General features: G+C 42.0%; 1 protein-coding gene and 1 non-coding gene across 4 annotated transcripts in view; both read right to left on the bottom strand.

The window, feature by feature from the left end:
* Positions 1–16,764, bottom strand: part of ADAMTS12 (ADAM metallopeptidase with thrombospondin type 1 motif 12) — a 390,838-nt gene extending 374,074 nt beyond the window's left edge. Inside the window, exon 1 of one of the 3 annotated variants that reach the window (XM_078365627.1) lies at positions 16,552–16,764. Coding sequence is in view for 2 of the 3 variants with exons in the window: in XM_035291707.3 (XP_035147598.3) it covers positions 5,299–5,425 (127 nt within the window). In the remaining variant the exon portion in view is untranslated. Of the gene's footprint in view, positions 1–5,086; positions 5,142–5,298; positions 5,555–16,551 lie in introns of those variants that run through there. The other 2 variants (XM_035291707.3, XM_078365626.1) reach the window with 2 other exon arrangements.
* Positions 1,310–1,411, bottom strand: LOC118151892 (U6 spliceosomal RNA). The gene has a single exon (XR_004740293.1). It is a non-coding gene; the product is annotated as a U6 spliceosomal RNA (small nuclear RNA).
* Positions 16,765–19,084: the final 2,320 nt, after the last annotated feature.

Genomic DNA, 19,084 nt, shown 5'->3' with positions numbered 1-19,084 from the left:
TGCATCCTGAGGGAAGAATTCACCTTGGAAGAGGCATCCCTTGACTGAGACCACTGGACATAGGGAGGGAATGGCTAGAGTAGAGCTCAAGGTCTTCTCAGGCAATAGGAAAGCAAAATGAGTTTGGAGTGACAGATCCACAGGAGTGTTATCAGGAGGTAAGGGTGTGAGAAAAAGCAGGCCAGGGTGGAAGCAGCTTTGAATGGCAGGCTAGTATTCTGCCATCCAGGCCATCCAGTGGATAGAAGCAATAATCCCAGATCTGAGTTAAAAGAACTACAATGGGAAGAGCATGGAGGAAGCAAACTTAATTGAGGAGTTATGTCAAGGTATCCAGAAAACATATTTTTCCATACGGTTTCCAACTTAAAATATCCCTTATAAAAACCACTTCTGAAGATACATCTCAGAATCTTAAATCTCAAGAATCAAATTTAAACATGATTCTTGAAAGTATAGAATTAAAGACTAAAGCTTGTCAAAGCCCTAGCACCTATTGCTCAAAAAATAAAAGAGCAAACAAATTTATAAATTTTGACCCAGTTGCTTTTGATCTAATGGATTTTTAAGAGAGCCAATCTAAATTGGCTGTAGAATAATATGATGGTAATAATTACAGTGTTTCATAAGCACTTATTATGAGTCAGGTACCCTAAGTCTTTCCTCATTCGGTACTCATAGCAGCCCTGCGACAGAGATTCAGTTGGCATCCCCGTTTCAGAGGTAAGGAAACTTGAATGTAGGAAGTCACTACGCCACATTATACAACATTCCTTGGATTGAAACGCTGTGCCTCCTATTTCAAAACCATGCTCTAACCACCACACTTGATTAGTAAATAAAGAAAAGCAAGTGCTCTTGGCAGAGAGCATAGCAAGGTTAGAGCTAATAACACTGCTCCTAGGGACCGTGATCTGACCGGACAAGAAGTGCTTCACCTCTTTACACCTCAATATGCTTAGCAATCAATGGACGTAGTAATTGCCTCTTTTTCAGGCAAAGTAATGGGGAATAAGATCAGTTTTCCCTCCTAATCTGATTGCACAGGAGGCAGCTAAGTCATGGCAGCCCACAGATGTGGATGGAAATCGGAAGTCACTTACAATGTGTGGTTTGTGTTGGTGACCCAAGCTCAGCTACCTCATCTATACAAAGGGCATAATAATAATAACATCTACCTCCCTGGTAGCCGAGTTTCCACCCTTAAAACCAACAATGCTAGTGTTTAGCTAATGAATGTTATTTGTCAAGTACAATTTTAAATCTATTAATATGTTGGAGCCTCACTCCCAGCCTAGGAGTTAGATGCTTTTTAATGGAACGCTTCACAGATGGGCATGTCATCCTTGAACAGGGGCCACGCTAATCTCTGTATTGCTCCGATGGTAGCATATGTGCTCACAAAGCGAACATTAATTGTATTTATTCTTTATATTTGTTTCTGTCTTAGAGAGAATTGAATGTCTAACACGCATTTCTAAAAATAGTTATGAAATTCTGTAATAGAGGTTTATTATTTTCATAGTTATCTTCCATGTAAGATAACTGTAACCTTGCAACACTTTTTATTACAGAAATTTACACATGTTGAAAGGTTGTTGAAATGTTGTGAAGAACTGTGTTGGTCTCCTCAAAATTGTGAAGTATGCCACAGAAGGATGGATTTGCTCACCAACTCTATTATAACTAATCCACTAACTATATAGTTTTTTTTTTTGTTTTTTTTTTTTGAGACGGAGTTTCGTTACCCAGGCTGGAGTGCAATGGCACGATCTCGGCTCACCGCAACCTCCGCCCCCTGGGTTCAGGCAATTCTCCTGCCTCAGCCTCCTGAGTAGCAGGGATTACAGGCACACGCCACTGTGCCCAGCTAATTTTTTGTAATTTTAAGTAGAGACGGGGTTTCACCATGTTAACCAGGTTGGTCTCGATCTGCCGACCTCGTGATCCACCCGCCTCGGCCTCCCAAAGTGCTGGGATTACAGGCTTGAGCCACCGCGCCCGGCCTTAACTATATAGTTTATTATAACCAACACAAAATATCAAATCTGTGGACTCTTTTTTTATATTAATAGCTAAAATCATTTCCTCCTTGCAGAATTTCTTTTGGCAAATAGAATACATAAATAATTAAAACACTTATCTGAAAACACTGCAACGTTCCCTCTGTTTCTTGCACAAGACTGGAGTTCATCTCTAATATGGAATAAAGTGCCTGTCCTGTTGATTTCACAGAGATGTCAGGAGCAAAAGAGGTCACGGAACAGACTAGTGCTTTGTAAACAGCATAGGGGCAAACAAACCAAAGGGGATATGATTGGCTGTAGAAAAGAGGGAGTATGTTGAGTGCAAGCTTAATATTTCCCGTTGTTCTGATACTTGGTTGTGAACCAAGAAATCCTGAGTAAGTCACAGCATATTCTTACATCACAACTGAGCAATGTAGAAAGAATACTGAACAGAGTTAATCAAATAGCCTGTTTCTATGTTTCTAGTCCAAGAAAGGACTATATTTATCTCCATACTCCTTCCAACGACTAAAACCCTGACTTAGCCCAACTCTTAGAACTAGAAGGAACCTAAAAGGTTATTTAGTGTCTGAGTCTGTCTCCAACCAGGGAACCCTGTGCAATTCCCTTTATCCTCCTGGTGAAGGAGCATTTAGTAGGTGCTCAATCATGTATGTTCATTAACTGATGCCCTAGACCTCCCATTCTTATCTATAAAAGTAAAAATGGTGGCCAGGCATGGTGGCTCATTCTTGTAATCCCAGCATTTTGGGAGGTCAAAGTGGGAGGATCCCTCAAGGCCAGGAACGCTCAAGACTGATCGTTCAAGATCAGTCTGGGCAACATAGCTAGACCTCATCACCATAAAAAAACAAATAAAATTTTTCCAAACTAAGAATGAGATGATCTTTGAAATAAGTTGCAAGTTTAACATTCAGGATTTGAGTGCATTCAAAAATGTTATCAAAGTGGACACAGAAGTCTAAGGACATTGGTTATTTGTGAGGCTGTAGGTAGGTCATTTGGAGGGAAAACCCAGGCTATTCTAATCCCAAATAGCCTTAGAATATCCTTCTCTACTAGTTTGCCCTCATCTATCCCTTCCTCCCTCTTTCCCACTCCCATTAATTCTTGCTTAGAAATTTCTCCTTTGCACCAAATGTAAATTATTTGTAAATCCACTAGGGAATTGATTATGGTTGGTGAAATGCTTTTAAAACCTGAAATTACTGGCCTGGTGTGGTGGCTCACACCTGTAATCCTGGCACTTTTGGAGGCTGAGGCAGGCAGATCACCTGAGGTCAGGAGTTCGACACAGCCCGGCCAACATGGTGAAACTCCATCTCTACTAAAAATACAAAAATTAGCTGGACATGGTGGCTCATCTCTGTAATCCCAGCTACTCAGGAGGTTGAGGCAGGAGAGTCACTTGAACCCCAGAGGTAGAGGTTGCAGTGAGCCAAGATGGAGCCACTGCACTCCAGCCTGAGAGACAAAGAACAACACCATCTCAAAAAATATATATATTATTTTTTAAACCTAAATAAATAGATATCACCAATAAGCTTGGAGCACTTTATAGGTTTTTTTGAACATTGGATACTCAGCACATAGCTCTACATAGAGGTGACTAGGGAAAATAATCATATCTCACTTTCCAGAGAGCAAAAACCACGGCCCTGTGGTGTCTGCTTCACACCAAGCTGAATGCCCTTACAAAGAAGATGTGGAGAAAACAGAGCTGAAAACCAACCCAGAAGAGTGTGTGTCTTTGAACCAAATCATCTCCCAATGCCCTGGGAAGTGCTTGCAGGCTTTGTTTGTGCTGCCCCAGAAGAGAGACTTTTCACAAAGGAACTGTTTTGCAAAGAACAACAAGCCCTGCTATTTTAAACTTAGGAGTGGGAGATTGTATCTGGACCGTTTACACAAGTGAGTGCTGGCTGGTTGACATCTAACCCCAGTGCTTGCCGGCTCCAGCTTTCCAAGTAACGCAAAGAGAAGGACTTGCTTCTGATACTTCTTAAGGCCACAGCGGATTAATTCTCCAGCAATGTTTGAATTTTACAACATGGGCAGAAAACCCTCCTTAGAAATCCTAAACAAGGACAGGCTGGTGATGTTGATCATTCAAGTGTCCTTGGGAATTAAAGGGATGTCAGAAAGCCACGGAGGACAGTTCCGGAGACTTCAGCACAGTCAGCAAACACAGGACTGGGTGAATGCCAACCCAGTGCTCTGTGTGCGTGTGTGTGTGTGCGTGTGCATACACGCACATATATCCCTATTATTGCTATAGGACAGTGCTGCATGATTCTAAGAGTCAGGCTACCTGGGCTCAAAACCCTGCTCCATATTAGCTGGGTTCATAAGCTCTCCCAGCTGCAGCTTCCTCATCTGTATAGCAGGGACAGCAACACTGGTACCTGCACCCTGGAAGGCTATTGCCAGTGGTCAGATGAGCTGACACAGATTGCCATGCGGGCCATTGCTGCTGCTAGGACTGTTTACCCCCAGAGGTACAATGAACCTCTTACCAAACCGGAAGGTGTCTCTGACCCTTCCAGGTCCAAGAAACTGCTGAGTGTTAGGCTTAAACGAATAAAAACAACAACAAATTGTCCACCAGAACGCTTCCAATGCTTTTTACAATAACACGAGTTCAGAAATCACAAAGAGAGGCAGCCAGCTGTGGTCAGCGAGGCAGGACAGGAAAAAGTGAGCCCTTCCCGAGGTATATTACCCCCAAAAGGACTGTTCTTTTAAAAACACAACCCTAAATCTTTCCAGGAAACCAAAACACAGCCAAGCCTGCTCGGTAGGGGGGCAGAATCACATTTCCCCTTTCCTGACCAGACGTTTAAAACGAACTATAAACACTGCAGTGACTGCCAGTAGCCAGTTGGCACTTTAAAAAAAAAAAAAAAAAAAGTAATTTTCTATGTTCAGAGTCTGAAAAATAGGGAATCGAAACAATACAGCATTCAAAGCGGAGACAAAAGAGAAAAAGTGACCAGCTAGCTCTTGGGTCTTTCAAAGGCCGCAGTGTCATCCCTGTAGAGGAGCGAGGTACTCACCTTTCTGTAAGAGTGAAGGACTCATCGCCTTACGCACTGAATTCTGAGAAAGCCTAGGTTCCTGAGCTCCCAGCCCAGATTTTTTTTATAACGCAGCCAAATGGCTTTGCAGAGTTCAGTTCTGCCGGGTGGGGGAAGGGAAAAGGGAGCAGCAAAGTTCCTGCATGTCTTACCACCACCGTTTTAAAAGGATATTAAGAAAAGCCACTAACCTTGCCTCCTGTCCGGGAAGCTAAACGGGCCTGGCTGAGGCTGTCTCCCATGGCAAAGCGCCCCAAAGTTGAGGAGCTGAGCCACCATGGAAAGGTTTGCAAGCCAGCTCCGCTGAGCACATGGCATGATTCAGTTGTTGGGGAGAAGAAAAGTCAACAAAGTTTTAGCCCTCAGCTCCAGAAATCAAGTGCTCGCCTGTGGCCCAGCAGGAAGATGCAGGGGTGCATGGTCCAGGCGGGAGAAGGCAGCGACTGCAAAGCTGCCCGCGATCTCCCTGTGCTTTTTGCAGCAGAAAGGGGCTAGACACCTTTTTCCCCTCCCTCCTCCTAAAAGGGGGAGTGATTCAGCTAACAGTGTCCGCTTTCCGCGGGGTGTGGAATGGGCCAGAGAGGGAGGGCGCAGCCCACCCCGGTTCCCACCCCGGTCCCCACCCCTCCGCCTCCCGCATGCCCCGGGGCCTCGCAACCCGCTCCGTGCATCGTCCTCCGGGACTCCCACCCCCGCGTTCCTCCGGCCCCGCCCCGAACTCCGGGCCCAGCCAGCCGAGCTGACCGAGCCAGCCAAATAGGGAGCCCCGGAAGAGCCTCCCTGGTCCGCACTCGAGGAAGCTACGAGTGAGAGGCCCCCAGGACAGCCCCCCAGAGTACTGCAACACGAAGAGAACAGAGTTGGGGCAGAGGCGGCCCCACTCCCTCCATCCTTCTGCGCTCAGCGCTGCCCCCACCCCTGCTGTTCTCCTCCAAGTTCCTGAACTTTTCCCAACATCGCTCTATCAAGACTCCTCACCCACTCGGACCGCTCTGGGATTCTCTTCCAATGGAAAAAAACTCTGACAATTTTTGTCTTTGCCAAGTCACACAAAGGGAAATGGGCTGCACTAATCTGCTGCTGAGGCCTCAGCCAAGCCCCCTCATCTCTGCAATGAGGGTGACTGCAGCAAATGCCTGTGGGCCCTCTGAGTCTGCAGGTCTCTGGGCAGCTTTTCTGCTTTTAGAACCCCATCTTTCCTAGCCCACCTCCATTCACTCAAAAGGAAACCAGGAGAGTGGAGGAAGGAAGTCAGCCCGGGAAGGAGTTAAGGTGTCCCCCAGTTTCCCTGAACTGGCTACCCTGGAGGGGGCATCCATTCATTCAGAGGCTCAAGTTCTTACATCTGTGAGAGAAATCTACAAACTAGGGCACTTGCCAGGCATCTTGAGAATTTACTGGGCTAATCCAGCCAAGATTTTTCACCTCTGAGCTGAAACAGACCTCCTTACTCCATCCAGGAAGAATTCAGCCCCAATATTGAATTTTCCCTGGCTGCCAGCCAACCACATGTGTTCATGGAGAGGTCTAGGTTACCAACTCACCCAATCTTGCATAGGGACAGAGTCTCCAAGGCAAACTCAGTGTCCCACATACAAGGTGGTCCTCTCAGATCTGGAACACATGGGCACCAAGACTTTTAGAGGTATATGCTAGTCCTATTATTGCTGTTACAAGTTACCATAAATTCAGTGGCTTGAAACAACTCAGATTTCTTATGTTACAGTTCTGGAAATCAGATATCTGAAACTTGTCTCACTGGGCTAAAATCAACGCATTAGCACATCTGCATTCATTTCTGAAGACTCTAGGGGAGAATCTGTTGTGTTGTCTTTTCCAACTTCTAGAGGCCACCTGAATTCCTCAACTCGTGGCCCTCCTCCCCCATCAAAGCTAGCAATGGCCCTTTGAGTCTTTCTCACATCACATCACTCTCTCTTCTTCCTACCTTTTCCACTTCTAAAGACCTTTGCAATTACATTAGGCTCATCCTGGTTATCCAGGATACTCTTTAATGAGTTGATTAGCAACTTTAGTTCCATCTGCAACCTTAAATTCCCTTTGCATATAACAGAACATGTTTTGTCATCAGAAGCAAGTTAAAGAACTACTCTGAGCCTTTTCTCTGTTACATAAACATTAGGCAGCAGGGTCCCAACTATTCAGATAACACAGGCACGATGACCTGCACTTGCAAGGGCATTGAAGAACCACTTGGACCAGAATTCTTTTAGTTTCTTTTCCTTTCTTCCTCTCCCCTTCTTCTTTGCTTCCCTTCACCCTTTCCTTTTCTCTCTCTCTCTCTCCTCCTTGTACTCTTCCTGTGACTCTTCTTCCACTTTTTTTTTTCCTCCTGCTGCTCCTTTTAATAGCAAGCAAGATCTTGTCCGAGGGCAAAGTCACTCCCAGGCCCTAGAGAAGAGATTTGTCTCTCAGGCAGAAACCTAAAGAGCTCCGGAGAACTGCTGAGTTCACCAATATCAGGGATGATCAGAGACGATGCACTGAACACTCTGGCCTCACGGTTTAGCCTTTTCCACTCTAATAGCATTTCCCTTATTCTTTCTCCCATCTACTCTCAAGAGTATAACCAGGAATATCTGTTACCTAGAAGTCACCCAAGACTGAAATATTACAATTATAAAATCTCACCAATGCTTTGTATTCTGCCAGCCTTTCCAAACCTTTATACCCAGTAGCCTGGATCTTCAGCCTAATAGGAACTTCTAGTACCTTGATCTCCCCATCTTTGGTTTTCTGATAATCAGCATCTCTCTGGGCTCACCACCTTTCTGCCCAGTCATACCCTTTGATCCATCTCCTTAAAACAATACATTCAACATCTCATATCTTGTTCATCAAAATCTAACTTTGTTTTACCCCAGGTGTTGATTTTCTCTGCTCTCTGTTTCCAAGGCTTTTGAAAAAAACTCACATAATTGCATCTAATGGTAAAACTATCAATTCATGTCTCCAACTTTAGCAAGTTCTCAACACAACTTAGCACAAATATACATTCTGCTACTACTCTACAGTTCCTCCTGCTCTTTTCAGAATTTACAAAATCTCTCCAAAGCTTGGAGTTTCCTCACTATAGAGAGAAGACTTAATCCTCCTCAACTTTGCTTCTGCTTAATGGGAAAAGATAACAAATCCCGTTGGTAACCAAGGTTGGTAGCAATAAAAAGCCAACTACCTTTCCTGCCCACTGTAGATAGCAGAACTGTGAATCACTGCATAGTCTCCAAACTATCCCTGAGCTTGTGCAAACATGCTGCCCGTGAGGAAAATCTACAAAACCGTACAAGATTCCAGAGTCGAATGATAGCTAAGAACAGCAACCATTTATTACATGCTGCCTATATATTTGGCTTTGTGCTAAAGACTATATGGGCATTGCTTTACTTAAACTTCACAAAAAACATTATGTGAGTACCATTAGCATCTTCATTTTATAGATGAGGAAATAGACATTGAAAAGTTAAGTAACTTGCCTAGGATTAAGTGGCTATGAAGTAAAATCAGGATGAAACAGTAAAGTTCAGAGAAGTTGAGAGATGTAGCAAAACCACTAACTCAATTCAAATGTAGATATGCTTTACTTACAGTCCCTAGTAATGTCCTCATCCACAAAAAGTGGAGAGGATTAGAATACTGACACACAGACATCATCAGAATGCCTTGGGTGGTAGTTTAGTTCATCATAGTATTTTCCATGTAAAAATGTCATTTGTGACCGAAGATCTAAGATACCTCACAAAGAGCTCCCTCTGTTTCATTAGCAAATAAGGCAGAAAAAATGTTCATACTTTCCTAATAAACCCTTAGGATCACAAGGGATGGCTGAAGTTCAAGGAAAATTAGCTCAATGCATCTTTCAGAGCTGTCATTAGCATTGGAAAGACAAAAATATAAATTGACAGTGGCCAAAAAAACCCTGCCTTGGCCCTAAGAATCACAAATAAATATGCTACAAAAAGAGACTTCATGTCTATTAATTCTGCCTAAATACCACAATCATCATCTCATAACAAAAATTATTGCATCACACCTTATGGTTTTTAAGGTGTTTCCCCTAAGCAGATCAAAGGGCAGAAGAGAGAAACATCTTCATCTGACATTTTCAAGAGTAGTTAGACCTTAACTCCACCTGGAACTCAAAAAGTAGTGACTTCGAAATCATATTTAAATATTGTTGCCACATGTACTATTTTCTTTTAAATTTTTTCTGCAGCCAGACCTCACAAGAATTCACTCGTTTTTTAACTTCATTTCCAACTTTGCAGTAAGTTTGAGATTGTTTCTAAATTTTGTTAAATTATTAAATGTCATAGTCTGTTCTCATTCTTCATAATAATTGAATACTTGGTAGAGATGCTGTAGAATTTTTGGAAATTAGGGAGGCTTATAATGACACATGTATCTATTATATTCTAGAACTTAGCCAATTAAATATCCATGTATAGTAGTTTTTGGTGCAACTGGGCAAAGGTGTCCATGAGGTCAGTTGTGGATCGTGTCATTACCAGATTGGTCTTATGTTGGTTCTGAACCACATGGACACTATTCCCTTTCTTTCATTCAACCTTAAAGATTAAAGCTGAGTTAAAGAATAGTGTGCCCACTTTTTCCCACGGAGAGGAAGAAATTAGGGGTGAAATGTATCAGGGACACTTTCAGTACTACCCATTTAGCCAAAAGAGAATACTCCATTTATTTATTCAACACATATTATTGACTGTCTACTATGTTCAGTCACTGGGAATGGAGCAATGAATGAAATAGAGTCTCTTGCCTCATACATGCATGCAAATGCTCTAGTGCAGATTTGTGGGAGGTCGAGAGATAGAAAATAAACAAATAAGTAAATATAGAATATGTGCTATAGTGATAAAGCAAAGGAAAACAAGAAGCAGGCTAAGGAGGACAAGGAGTGATTGAGAGGGGTAGGTTACAATTTTATTTGAGGAAGGTCAAGAGTGATCTCTCTAATAAGATGATATTAGCATCCGCCTGAAGCAAATAAGAACCTGAGCAAAATAGTTATCCAGGAGAAGACTATTTCAGGCTGGGAAAGCAGCAATAGCAAAGACTGTCAATCAGGAATAAGTACAAATATGCTTGGAGAGCTCAAGAAAAGCAAGGAGTTTGGTCTGGATGGAGTGCGTGGGCAAGTGGAGAATGACGGGAGAAGAGGGGAGATTGTGTGGGTCCTTTGAGACCATACTGACGACTTTGGGGTTACCATAAGCAAATTAAGAAGCATTGGGGATTCTGAATAGAGGAGTAACAAGAACTCCTCTTAGGAGTTAAAAGGATCTCTTTGGGTGCTGGGTTGAGAATGGCTATAGAGAGGTAAAGGCAGATGCACAGAGAACACTGAGGAGATTGATGGATTAGCCCAAGTAAAAGATAGTGGTGGATTAGATCAGGTGGTAGCAAAAGGCAGAGAGAATTAATCAGATTCTGGATTTATTTTAAAGGTGGAAACAACAGGACTTTTTGATTGTTTGGATGTGTGGCAGGAGAGAAAGCAAGAAGTCACAGATGGCTAAAAGGTTTAGCATTGCCGGTAATTAAGATGGGGAAGATGGGAGGTAGAAAATATTTGGTGAGGAAAATCAGAAATTCAGTGTGAGGCATGTTTAGATGTCTCTTAGACATCCAAATGGAAATGTCAAGTAGGTGGTTAGAGATACAAGACTGAGCTTAGATAGAGGTCCAGGTTGGAGGTAACCGTTTGGAAGTCATAGTAGTTATATGCATGAGAGTACCCGCTGAGTGAATTCAGCAGACAAGAAAGTAGACATGGGGACTAAACTCTGAGGTACTGCAATATTTAGAGCTACTGGAAATAAAGAGAAATCAGCAAAGACCAAAGAGCAAGCAATGAGATAAGAAGAGAGTCAAGACAGCATGTTGTCTTTGAAATCAAGTGAGAAAGGAACTGTTATTCTGTAACTCAAACTGGAGTAAGAGCTGGAACGGGGTCCTGGCTCTTCATACTAAGCTGCATGGAAGACACAAATGGAAGAGTGAGACCAAAGACTGAGTATGATCAGTTAAGAAACAATAACTCCACATACCAACAAATGCAGTTCAATCAACGTCCTTGAAATCTGTCCAGATTTGAAATTCCCTCATGAAGAGTGTTGTCAGGAAGAGGTGGGAGTACCAAGGAATGTCCACAGTCCTAGTTTACTCTGCTCTTTATGTTCTCTTAACTCACTGAGTTCAAGCAGATACCTAAGAGAGCTGCAGTGTGCGTCTCCTCCTCAGAGCAGGAGACCAGCTGAGGGTCAGGGAGTTCTACTGTGATCTGAGAGGATCACTGCCTGTTATTTTTCACTGCTCTTTGGTGTCCTTCCGGGATCACTGAGAAAAAGATGTCAGCTGTGCCCTCAAGAAAGTTTGAAGTAAGTAAATGAGATTAGTTCAGGTAGCAGTAAGGATATATAGTCATGCATCACTTGGTGGGGATGCATTATGTGAAATGTGTCCGTAAGTGATTTTCATCATAGACAATGATGAAGTCACCTAAAAACTTAGAGAAACCTAGATGGTATCGTCTACTGCACATCTAGGATACATGATATGACCTATGACTCTTAGTCTACAAACCTGTGTAACATGTTACTGTACTGAATACTATAAGCAAATGTAACACATGCAAACTATTTGTGTATCCAATATCTAAATATAAAGAAAGTACAGTTAAAATACAGTATAAAAGATAGAATGTGGCACACTTTATAGGGCAGCTCCATTATAATTTAATGGGACCACTGTCATATATGCAGTCCATTGTTGACCAAGTTGTGATGCAGTGCATGACTGTATCATACTAGCACCCACTCTTTTTTTCAGCTTCATTGAGGTATAATTTAACATAAGATAAGCTGAATATATTTAAAGTGCACACTTATTTATAAATGTTGAGACAAATACACCTGTCCAATAATCACCACAGTAAATGTTGACATATATATATATACCAGAAACTTTCCACTGCCCCTTTGCAATCGTGTTCTCCATCTCTACTTGCATCACCCCCAACCACAGGCAGCCACTGTTCTGCTGTCTGTTACTGCAGATGAGTTTGTCTTTTCTAGAATTTTGTGTAAATAGTCTACAGCATGCACTCACTTTTGTCTGCTTTCTTAGCTTGGCATACTCACTTGAGAGCCATGGATATTGTGTGCCAATACTTTGGTCCTTTTTATTTCTGAGTTGTATTCTATAGTATAGACATGCCACAATTGGTCTATTCATTCACCTCCTCGTTATATATCTATTGACAATTAGAAAAATTATGGAGGGAAAACATGGTCAAGGATGCCTAGCCTAGAAGTGAGCAGGTGCATGCATACTACTGTTAACGTTAAAGATCTTTCCCTGGAGTTGAAGAAGCAAGGAGGACCATAAATGCTCCAAAAACTGCATTTCAATAGACATGTTTCTCCTCAGCATAAAATGACTTTAGGCCAGATGCAGTGACTCCTGTCTCATTCCAGCACTTTGGGAGGCTGAAGCGGAAGAATCACTTAAGCCCAGGAGTTCAAGACCAGGTTGGGCCTTCTCTACCTGCCCCCCAAAAATGTTAGCTGGGCATGGTAGTACATGCATGTAGTCCCAACTACTCAGAAGGCTGAGGTGGAAGAATTTCTTAAGCCTGGGAGTTAGAAGCTGAAGTGAGCCATGATCGTACCACTACACTCTAGCCTGGGCAATACAGCAAGACCCTGTCTCAAAAAAAAAAGTGACTTTAAAAGATACACATTAACAAAAAATCAGCTTTGAAGTTAACCCTAGATTAAGAAGATTGAAGATTTCCTATGGCTTTGTTGAGTCTCAACACAGCTTGCTCACACTGCTCGAGAGAACTGTAGGTTCTCTCTACAGCCACAAGATGAGCATTTGCAGCACTTTGATTTTTTGGAGCACAGAAATGCAGATTCTGTGCTCTCAGGCATCTCTGCTAATGCCTTTATCCATCTGTGTCATGCTCTCCGAATGGTGCCCACCTTGCTGGGGAGCGGGGGAGAAGCCTCCTTTGTTACTTTATAGCCACTCTGTGTATTATGGATAACACTTAACATACTGTGAGTTACTTGTTTTTCTCTCACCTGAAATCTGCACCAAGTCTCTTGAGAGGCCTCCAAGATCAAAGGGTTGTATTGATTTAGCCACTGCTTCCTAGAGTGAAGCAGTGGCCAGGATCAGATTAAGGTGTTGTGATTCAGCTTTAGAAGGCAAGAGTGGTGATATATCTCTGAATAGCCTGACAGAGTCTTTGAAAGCCAGTGTGAGAAAATCAGGCACACTGGTTATGTTTATCGAATGCACAGGTTACTATATAAGGCAGGAAATAACTCACAGAAAGGAGAGATGCCACCAAGTAGGGAATTAGAAAGCAGGCAACTGAGCTGTGTTTCATGCAGTGAGATTCGAGTTCATTAGATGCTGATGATTGATTTTCCACTTGATTATAAACTGTAGGTACAGAGATTGTTTTATTCATTCCTGCATTTCCCTCAGAGATAAGCCTGGTGAATAAATATTTTATTGGAGGATGGGTGTGTGAGAGGATGGCCTAGTGGGGAACATTCTGACGAATGATCTGGGCTTTGAGGCCCACAGAAATTCCTCTCTATTAAAAAGAGTTGGTTTCCTCACTGAACTTCCACCTGACCTTGGGAAACAGATTCTGGAGTTATTGTTAGTCTATTCTCTGCCTTCAGGAATAAACTGCTTTGCAGATTTTCTGAAAGCAAAAGTAACTATTTAAATCATCAGTCACTTAAGCAAGAAGAAGTTTGTTCATATTGACCTAAGAGCCACTTGTTACAACAGACACCTCCACAGAAGGTGGGGCCTCAGCTGCTGCTCAGGAGCTTTTGTGGACATGCCCTCTCTGTTGTTTCTGCATGTGGTTCTGGCTCCAGCATCTAATCTTGGAGTACAGATGAGAAAAAGAAACCAATGGCTGGTGCTCTGCTGGTGAGGATGTGGTCACTAGGACCCAATCTCATGTACACTGGCAGTTGTTTTAGGGGAAAGAGTACAATATCTATTATTTACTTCAAAATAGTTATTTATCAATTATTCTTGTGTGTTACTTTTACATCCTAGAAAAAAGAGGCCAGATATAATGGCTCCCACCTGTAATCCCAGCACTCTGAGAGGCCAAGGTGGGCAGATCATTGTAGCCCGGAAGTTTGAGAATAGCATGGGCAACATAGTGAAACCCCATCTCTACAAAAAATGCAAAAATTAGCCAGGCGTCGTGGCTCATGCTTGTAGTCCCAGCTACTCGAGGCTGAGATGGGAGGATCACTTGAGCTGGGCGAGGTCAACGCTGCAGTGAGCCATGATCACACCACTGCACTTCATCCTTGGCAACAGAGTGAGAGTCTGTCTCAAAATATATATATAAATAAATATTTTTTAAAAGAATATGGGCTGGGTATGGTGACTCATGCCTGCCAATCCCAACACTTTGGGATTACAGGTAGGAAGATCCCAACACTTTGGTACCAAGGCAGGAGGATTACTCGCACTCAGGATTTCAAGACTACCTTGGACAACATAGTAAGACCTTGTCTCTGCTAAAAAAAATTTTTTTAATTAAAAAAAAGAACTTGAACCCAAAGATTGGTGAAGTAATATGTAATCAAAATTTTATGCTACAAGTTAGCAACTGAAAATACTTCAACTATGTTTATCTCTGATAAGTACCAGATGTTTCTTAACTAGAATGTTTAAGACATCTGGCTTGACCGAGATATTGTAGAGACAATCCCCAAACTTGTGTAAATAGGATGTAAAAAAGGGATTTCTGCTTTTAATCCTGATGGAGTAATAGGGATGCAATTTGCCCTCTCAACTCAAACAATTAAAAGATAATGGGTAAAAAATATAAAACAATGGATTTCAGACATTAGGCAAGAAGCAGCATGGGGCAAGAATTCCTGAGAAAAGGCAAACATGTGATGTGAGACCAACTAGCTTACTTTGTGGAGAGACCTTCCAGGTTGCAGTGCTGGGAGGGAAGGGTAGAATCCCAAATGGCAAAATGGTCTTTCTGAATTGATGAGTTAGCTAAGAACTGGAGGAGGCCAAAGTGGCTAGGAGTTTGCAGTGCAGACTGCAAAAAAGGAAAGACTTTCCCAAAGAAGAGAGCTACATACAGAAAGAGTTACAGAAATGTCTAGAGGATTCCCTTCAAGTCTTTAACTGAGCATTGCCCACCCCCTGCATGTGCAGAAACTACCTCAGGCAGGAGGGAAAAGAGAAAACACTAGAAAGCTTCAGGTGGAATAATGCCAGGGATTAAATAGGCCCAGAAATAATTTGTTGTCCCACCAGCCAAACTGGAAAAAAAGGCTTGTAATATACAAGACATCATAATATTTCCTCAGTAATGAGGCAAAATTAGACCTGGAATAAAAGTTGCTCTGGTGTCACAGTTTACAAAAGCAAATCTTCAAGGGACCAAACTTTATAAGTATTGAAAAGTGACCGAAGTGCAAGAATATTTAAAGAAATGTTTTCAATTTCCAGCATCCAACAAGGTAAATTTTACTGTGTGTCATTCAATAAAACTAATTGCCAGACATAAAAAGCAGAAAAAATACAGTTCAAAATCAGGAGAAAAGCCAATCAATAGAAACAGACCCAGAAATGACACTGATAAGCATTAGTAGATAAAGATATTTTTAGAGTTGTAACAATTATATTCTATAAGTTTAAGAAAGTAGGAGAGCTTGTTGAGGAAAGACATGAGAGATGAAAAAGACCCAATTCAAACTTCTAGGGATGAAGAAAGCAGTATCTGAGATGAAAACTGCACTGCTTAGTATTACACTGGGATTAATAGTTGATTAAACACTGCAGAAGAAAATATTAGTGAATTTGAAGACAAAGAAACTGTCCAAAATGAAATACACAGGGGAAAAAACTGACCAAAAAACTGCATCGAGGAGCTATGGAATAACTCCAAGCAGCCTAATTTGTATGTAATTCATGTCCACCAAAGGGTTAAGGGGGAACAAAGACTATTTGGAGAAATAATGGTCAAAATTTTTCAAAATATGAAGAAGGCTATAAACCCACACATCCAAGAAGTTTGATGAATCTCATGCACAAGAAACAAAACTACCCCAAAGAGCATCAAGATTCAACTGCTCAAAACCAGTGATAAATAGAAAATCTTAAAATCAGCCAGAAAAATACGATATATTGCATGTAGAACCAAAAAAAAAAAAAAAAAAAAAGAATGAAGGAAACTTTTCACTTAAAACATGCAAGCCAGCAAACAGTGGAGCAACAGCTCTGAAGTATTGAAAGAAAAAAAAGAAAGCTAGAATTCTATGATCAGTAGAAAAACCTTTCAGACTTTTTCTCAGATGCACAAAGCTTAAGTAATACAAAAATAGACTTACACAATACGTTGTTGTTTGCACAGAGTCCTGCGTTGTGAACCATCTGTGGGTCTCTCAACTGCAAATACCAGCACCTGTTCCAGTGGAGGCGGCAGGGGAGTGAAATGGACTCTGTGAGGGTCCTTAGTTTTGGTTGTTTAATGCACTATTTTTGTGCCGGTTGCCTCCTGCCAGAAGGTGCTGCTTTCCAGAAGGCATCAGCTGTAGTAGTATGGAGAGGGACCAGTGGTGGGTGGGGCCCTAGAACTCCCAAGAGTGTATGCCCTTTGTCTTCAGTTACCACGGTGAGCAAGGAAGGATAGGTGTGGCCAGGGTTAGGCGTGTCTGAGCTCAGACTCTCCTTGGGCTGGTCTTGGTTCAGCTGCTGTTGGGGATAGGGGTGAGGTTTCCAGATCAATGGAATTATGTTCCTAGGAGGATTATGGCTGTCTCTACTATGTCATCCAGATTGTCAGGGAAGTAGGGGAAAGCCAGCAGTCGCAGGTCTTATCCAGCTCCCATGCAAACCAAAGGGTCTGTCTCACTCCCACCATGCCCCTTCTCCCACCTTCTGCACAAGTCTCTTTCCAGGCAGTGGGTGAGCAGGGCTGAGAACTTACCCCAGGCTCTCCACCTCACAGCTGCAAAAGCTGGTTATGGCTCTCCTTCCTCCTGTGCCTGTGGAGTCTGCACACTGGATTGACACCCTCCCCTAAGATCTGGCCAGGAGGCTTCTCAATCAGTTCAAACTGTCACAAAGATCAGCTGGAGATTCCCTTTTCCCTGTGGCCTTTTCCCAGTGCCTCTGGACGCCCTCCCAAAGGACCCCTGTGAGGCCAGGCAGAAATGGTTTGCTAGGGGACCCAGCAAATTCATAGGACTTTTCCCACTGCTTCCTCTACCCCTGTACTTTGCTGGGCTCTCTCAGTTGACTCAGCTTGAGGTAAGGTTAGAATCTTCTCCCATAATCTAGACCTTCAGTTTCCCCAGTGTGGGTGTGTGTTCAGGGACAGATGATCTCCCTTTCTCACTTCCACAGTTTGGGCACTCACAATATTTGGGGTGTCTCCCAGGTCCTGCAGAAGCAATCCACTTTCTTCAGGGGGTCTGCGGGTTCTCTCGGATTTTCTAATCTATTCCTGAAGTTGTTCTGGAGCAAAAACAATCACGATGGGAGCCTCTACATGCTGCTCTGTCCGAGTCCAGGCTGCAACCTAGTCCTGCCTCCCATCTGCCGTGATCCAGATTTACATATATATTGTTAATTGACTTTAATAAATAGTACCAAGTCAATTCAATGGATGAAATAATCACATCAATAAATGGTGCTGGAACAACTGGGTAATTAAATGAAAAAATTTACCTTGATCTTCAATTTATGCCAAATACAAATATTAATTTAAAAGGGATTATAAGGCTGAGCATGGTGGCTCACGCCTGTAATCCCAGCACTTTGGGAGGATGAGTCAGGCAGATCACCTGAGGTCAGGAGTTCAAGACCAGCCTGGTCAACATGGTGAAACCCCATCTCTACTAAAAATACAAAAATTAGCTGGGCATGGTGACATGTAATCCCAGCTACTTGGGAGGCTAAGGCAGGAGAATCACTTGAACCTGGGAGGCAGAGGTTGCAGTGAGCTGAGATCATGCCACTGCACTAAGCAACAAGAGTGAAACTCCATCTCAAAGAAAAAAAGGCGTGGGGGGGTAGTTATATTTATTTTTCAAGAGAAATTTAAGAGTTAAATATATGCAACAGTAGAAGAAACTTTAACAGAAATTCTTAGTGAACTTGAGTTTGGAAAATATTTTTTAAATATAACCCAAAAGCTTTCATAGTTTCTAAAGATTAGTGGGAAAAATATATATCCTAAGAGCACAGACTAAAAAATAGTCAATTACTTGGACTTCACCAAAATTAAAAACTTTGCTTTTGAAAAGACACTGCTATGAAAATGAAAAGATGAATCAAGGACTAGAAAAAACTGTTTGTAAAACATATATCTGAAAAATTATATAAATCTTGACTGTGTAAAGATCTCTTACTACTAAATGAATAAACACAACCAATAAAAATGGCCAAAATATTTGATGGACACTTCACCACAAAAGATTTGTAGATGCCAAATAAACACATGAAAAGACTGTTAACATCATTAGTCATTAGGGAAAAGTAAATTAAAACCACAATGAGACATTATTATGCAGCAGAAAGGCTAAAACTTAAAAGGCTGACCAAGCCCAGTATTAATATCTTGATATGTAGGAACCAGAACTCTCTGACACTGCTTGTAGGAATGTAATGGTATAACTACTTTTGAAAATAGTTTGACAGTTTCTTAAAAAGTTAAATATACACCTACCATATGACTTAACCATTCTACTCTTTGGTATTTACCCAAGAGAAACGAACACATACATCCACGCAAAGATTTATACACAAATGTATATAACAGTTTCATAGCCAAAATCTGGCAACAATTGAAATCTATCAACAGTTGAAAGAATAAACAAATTGTGATATATCCTTATTGTGGAATAATACTCAATAGTA

This window comes from Callithrix jacchus, chromosome 2 (genome assembly GCF_049354715.1).
Source record: "Callithrix jacchus isolate 240 chromosome 2, calJac240_pri, whole genome shotgun sequence".
Taxonomy (NCBI): domain Eukaryota; kingdom Metazoa; phylum Chordata; class Mammalia; order Primates; family Cebidae; genus Callithrix; species Callithrix jacchus.
Note: the sequence above shows the minus strand (reverse complement) of the source record. Positions and strands in the feature narration are given on the sequence as shown.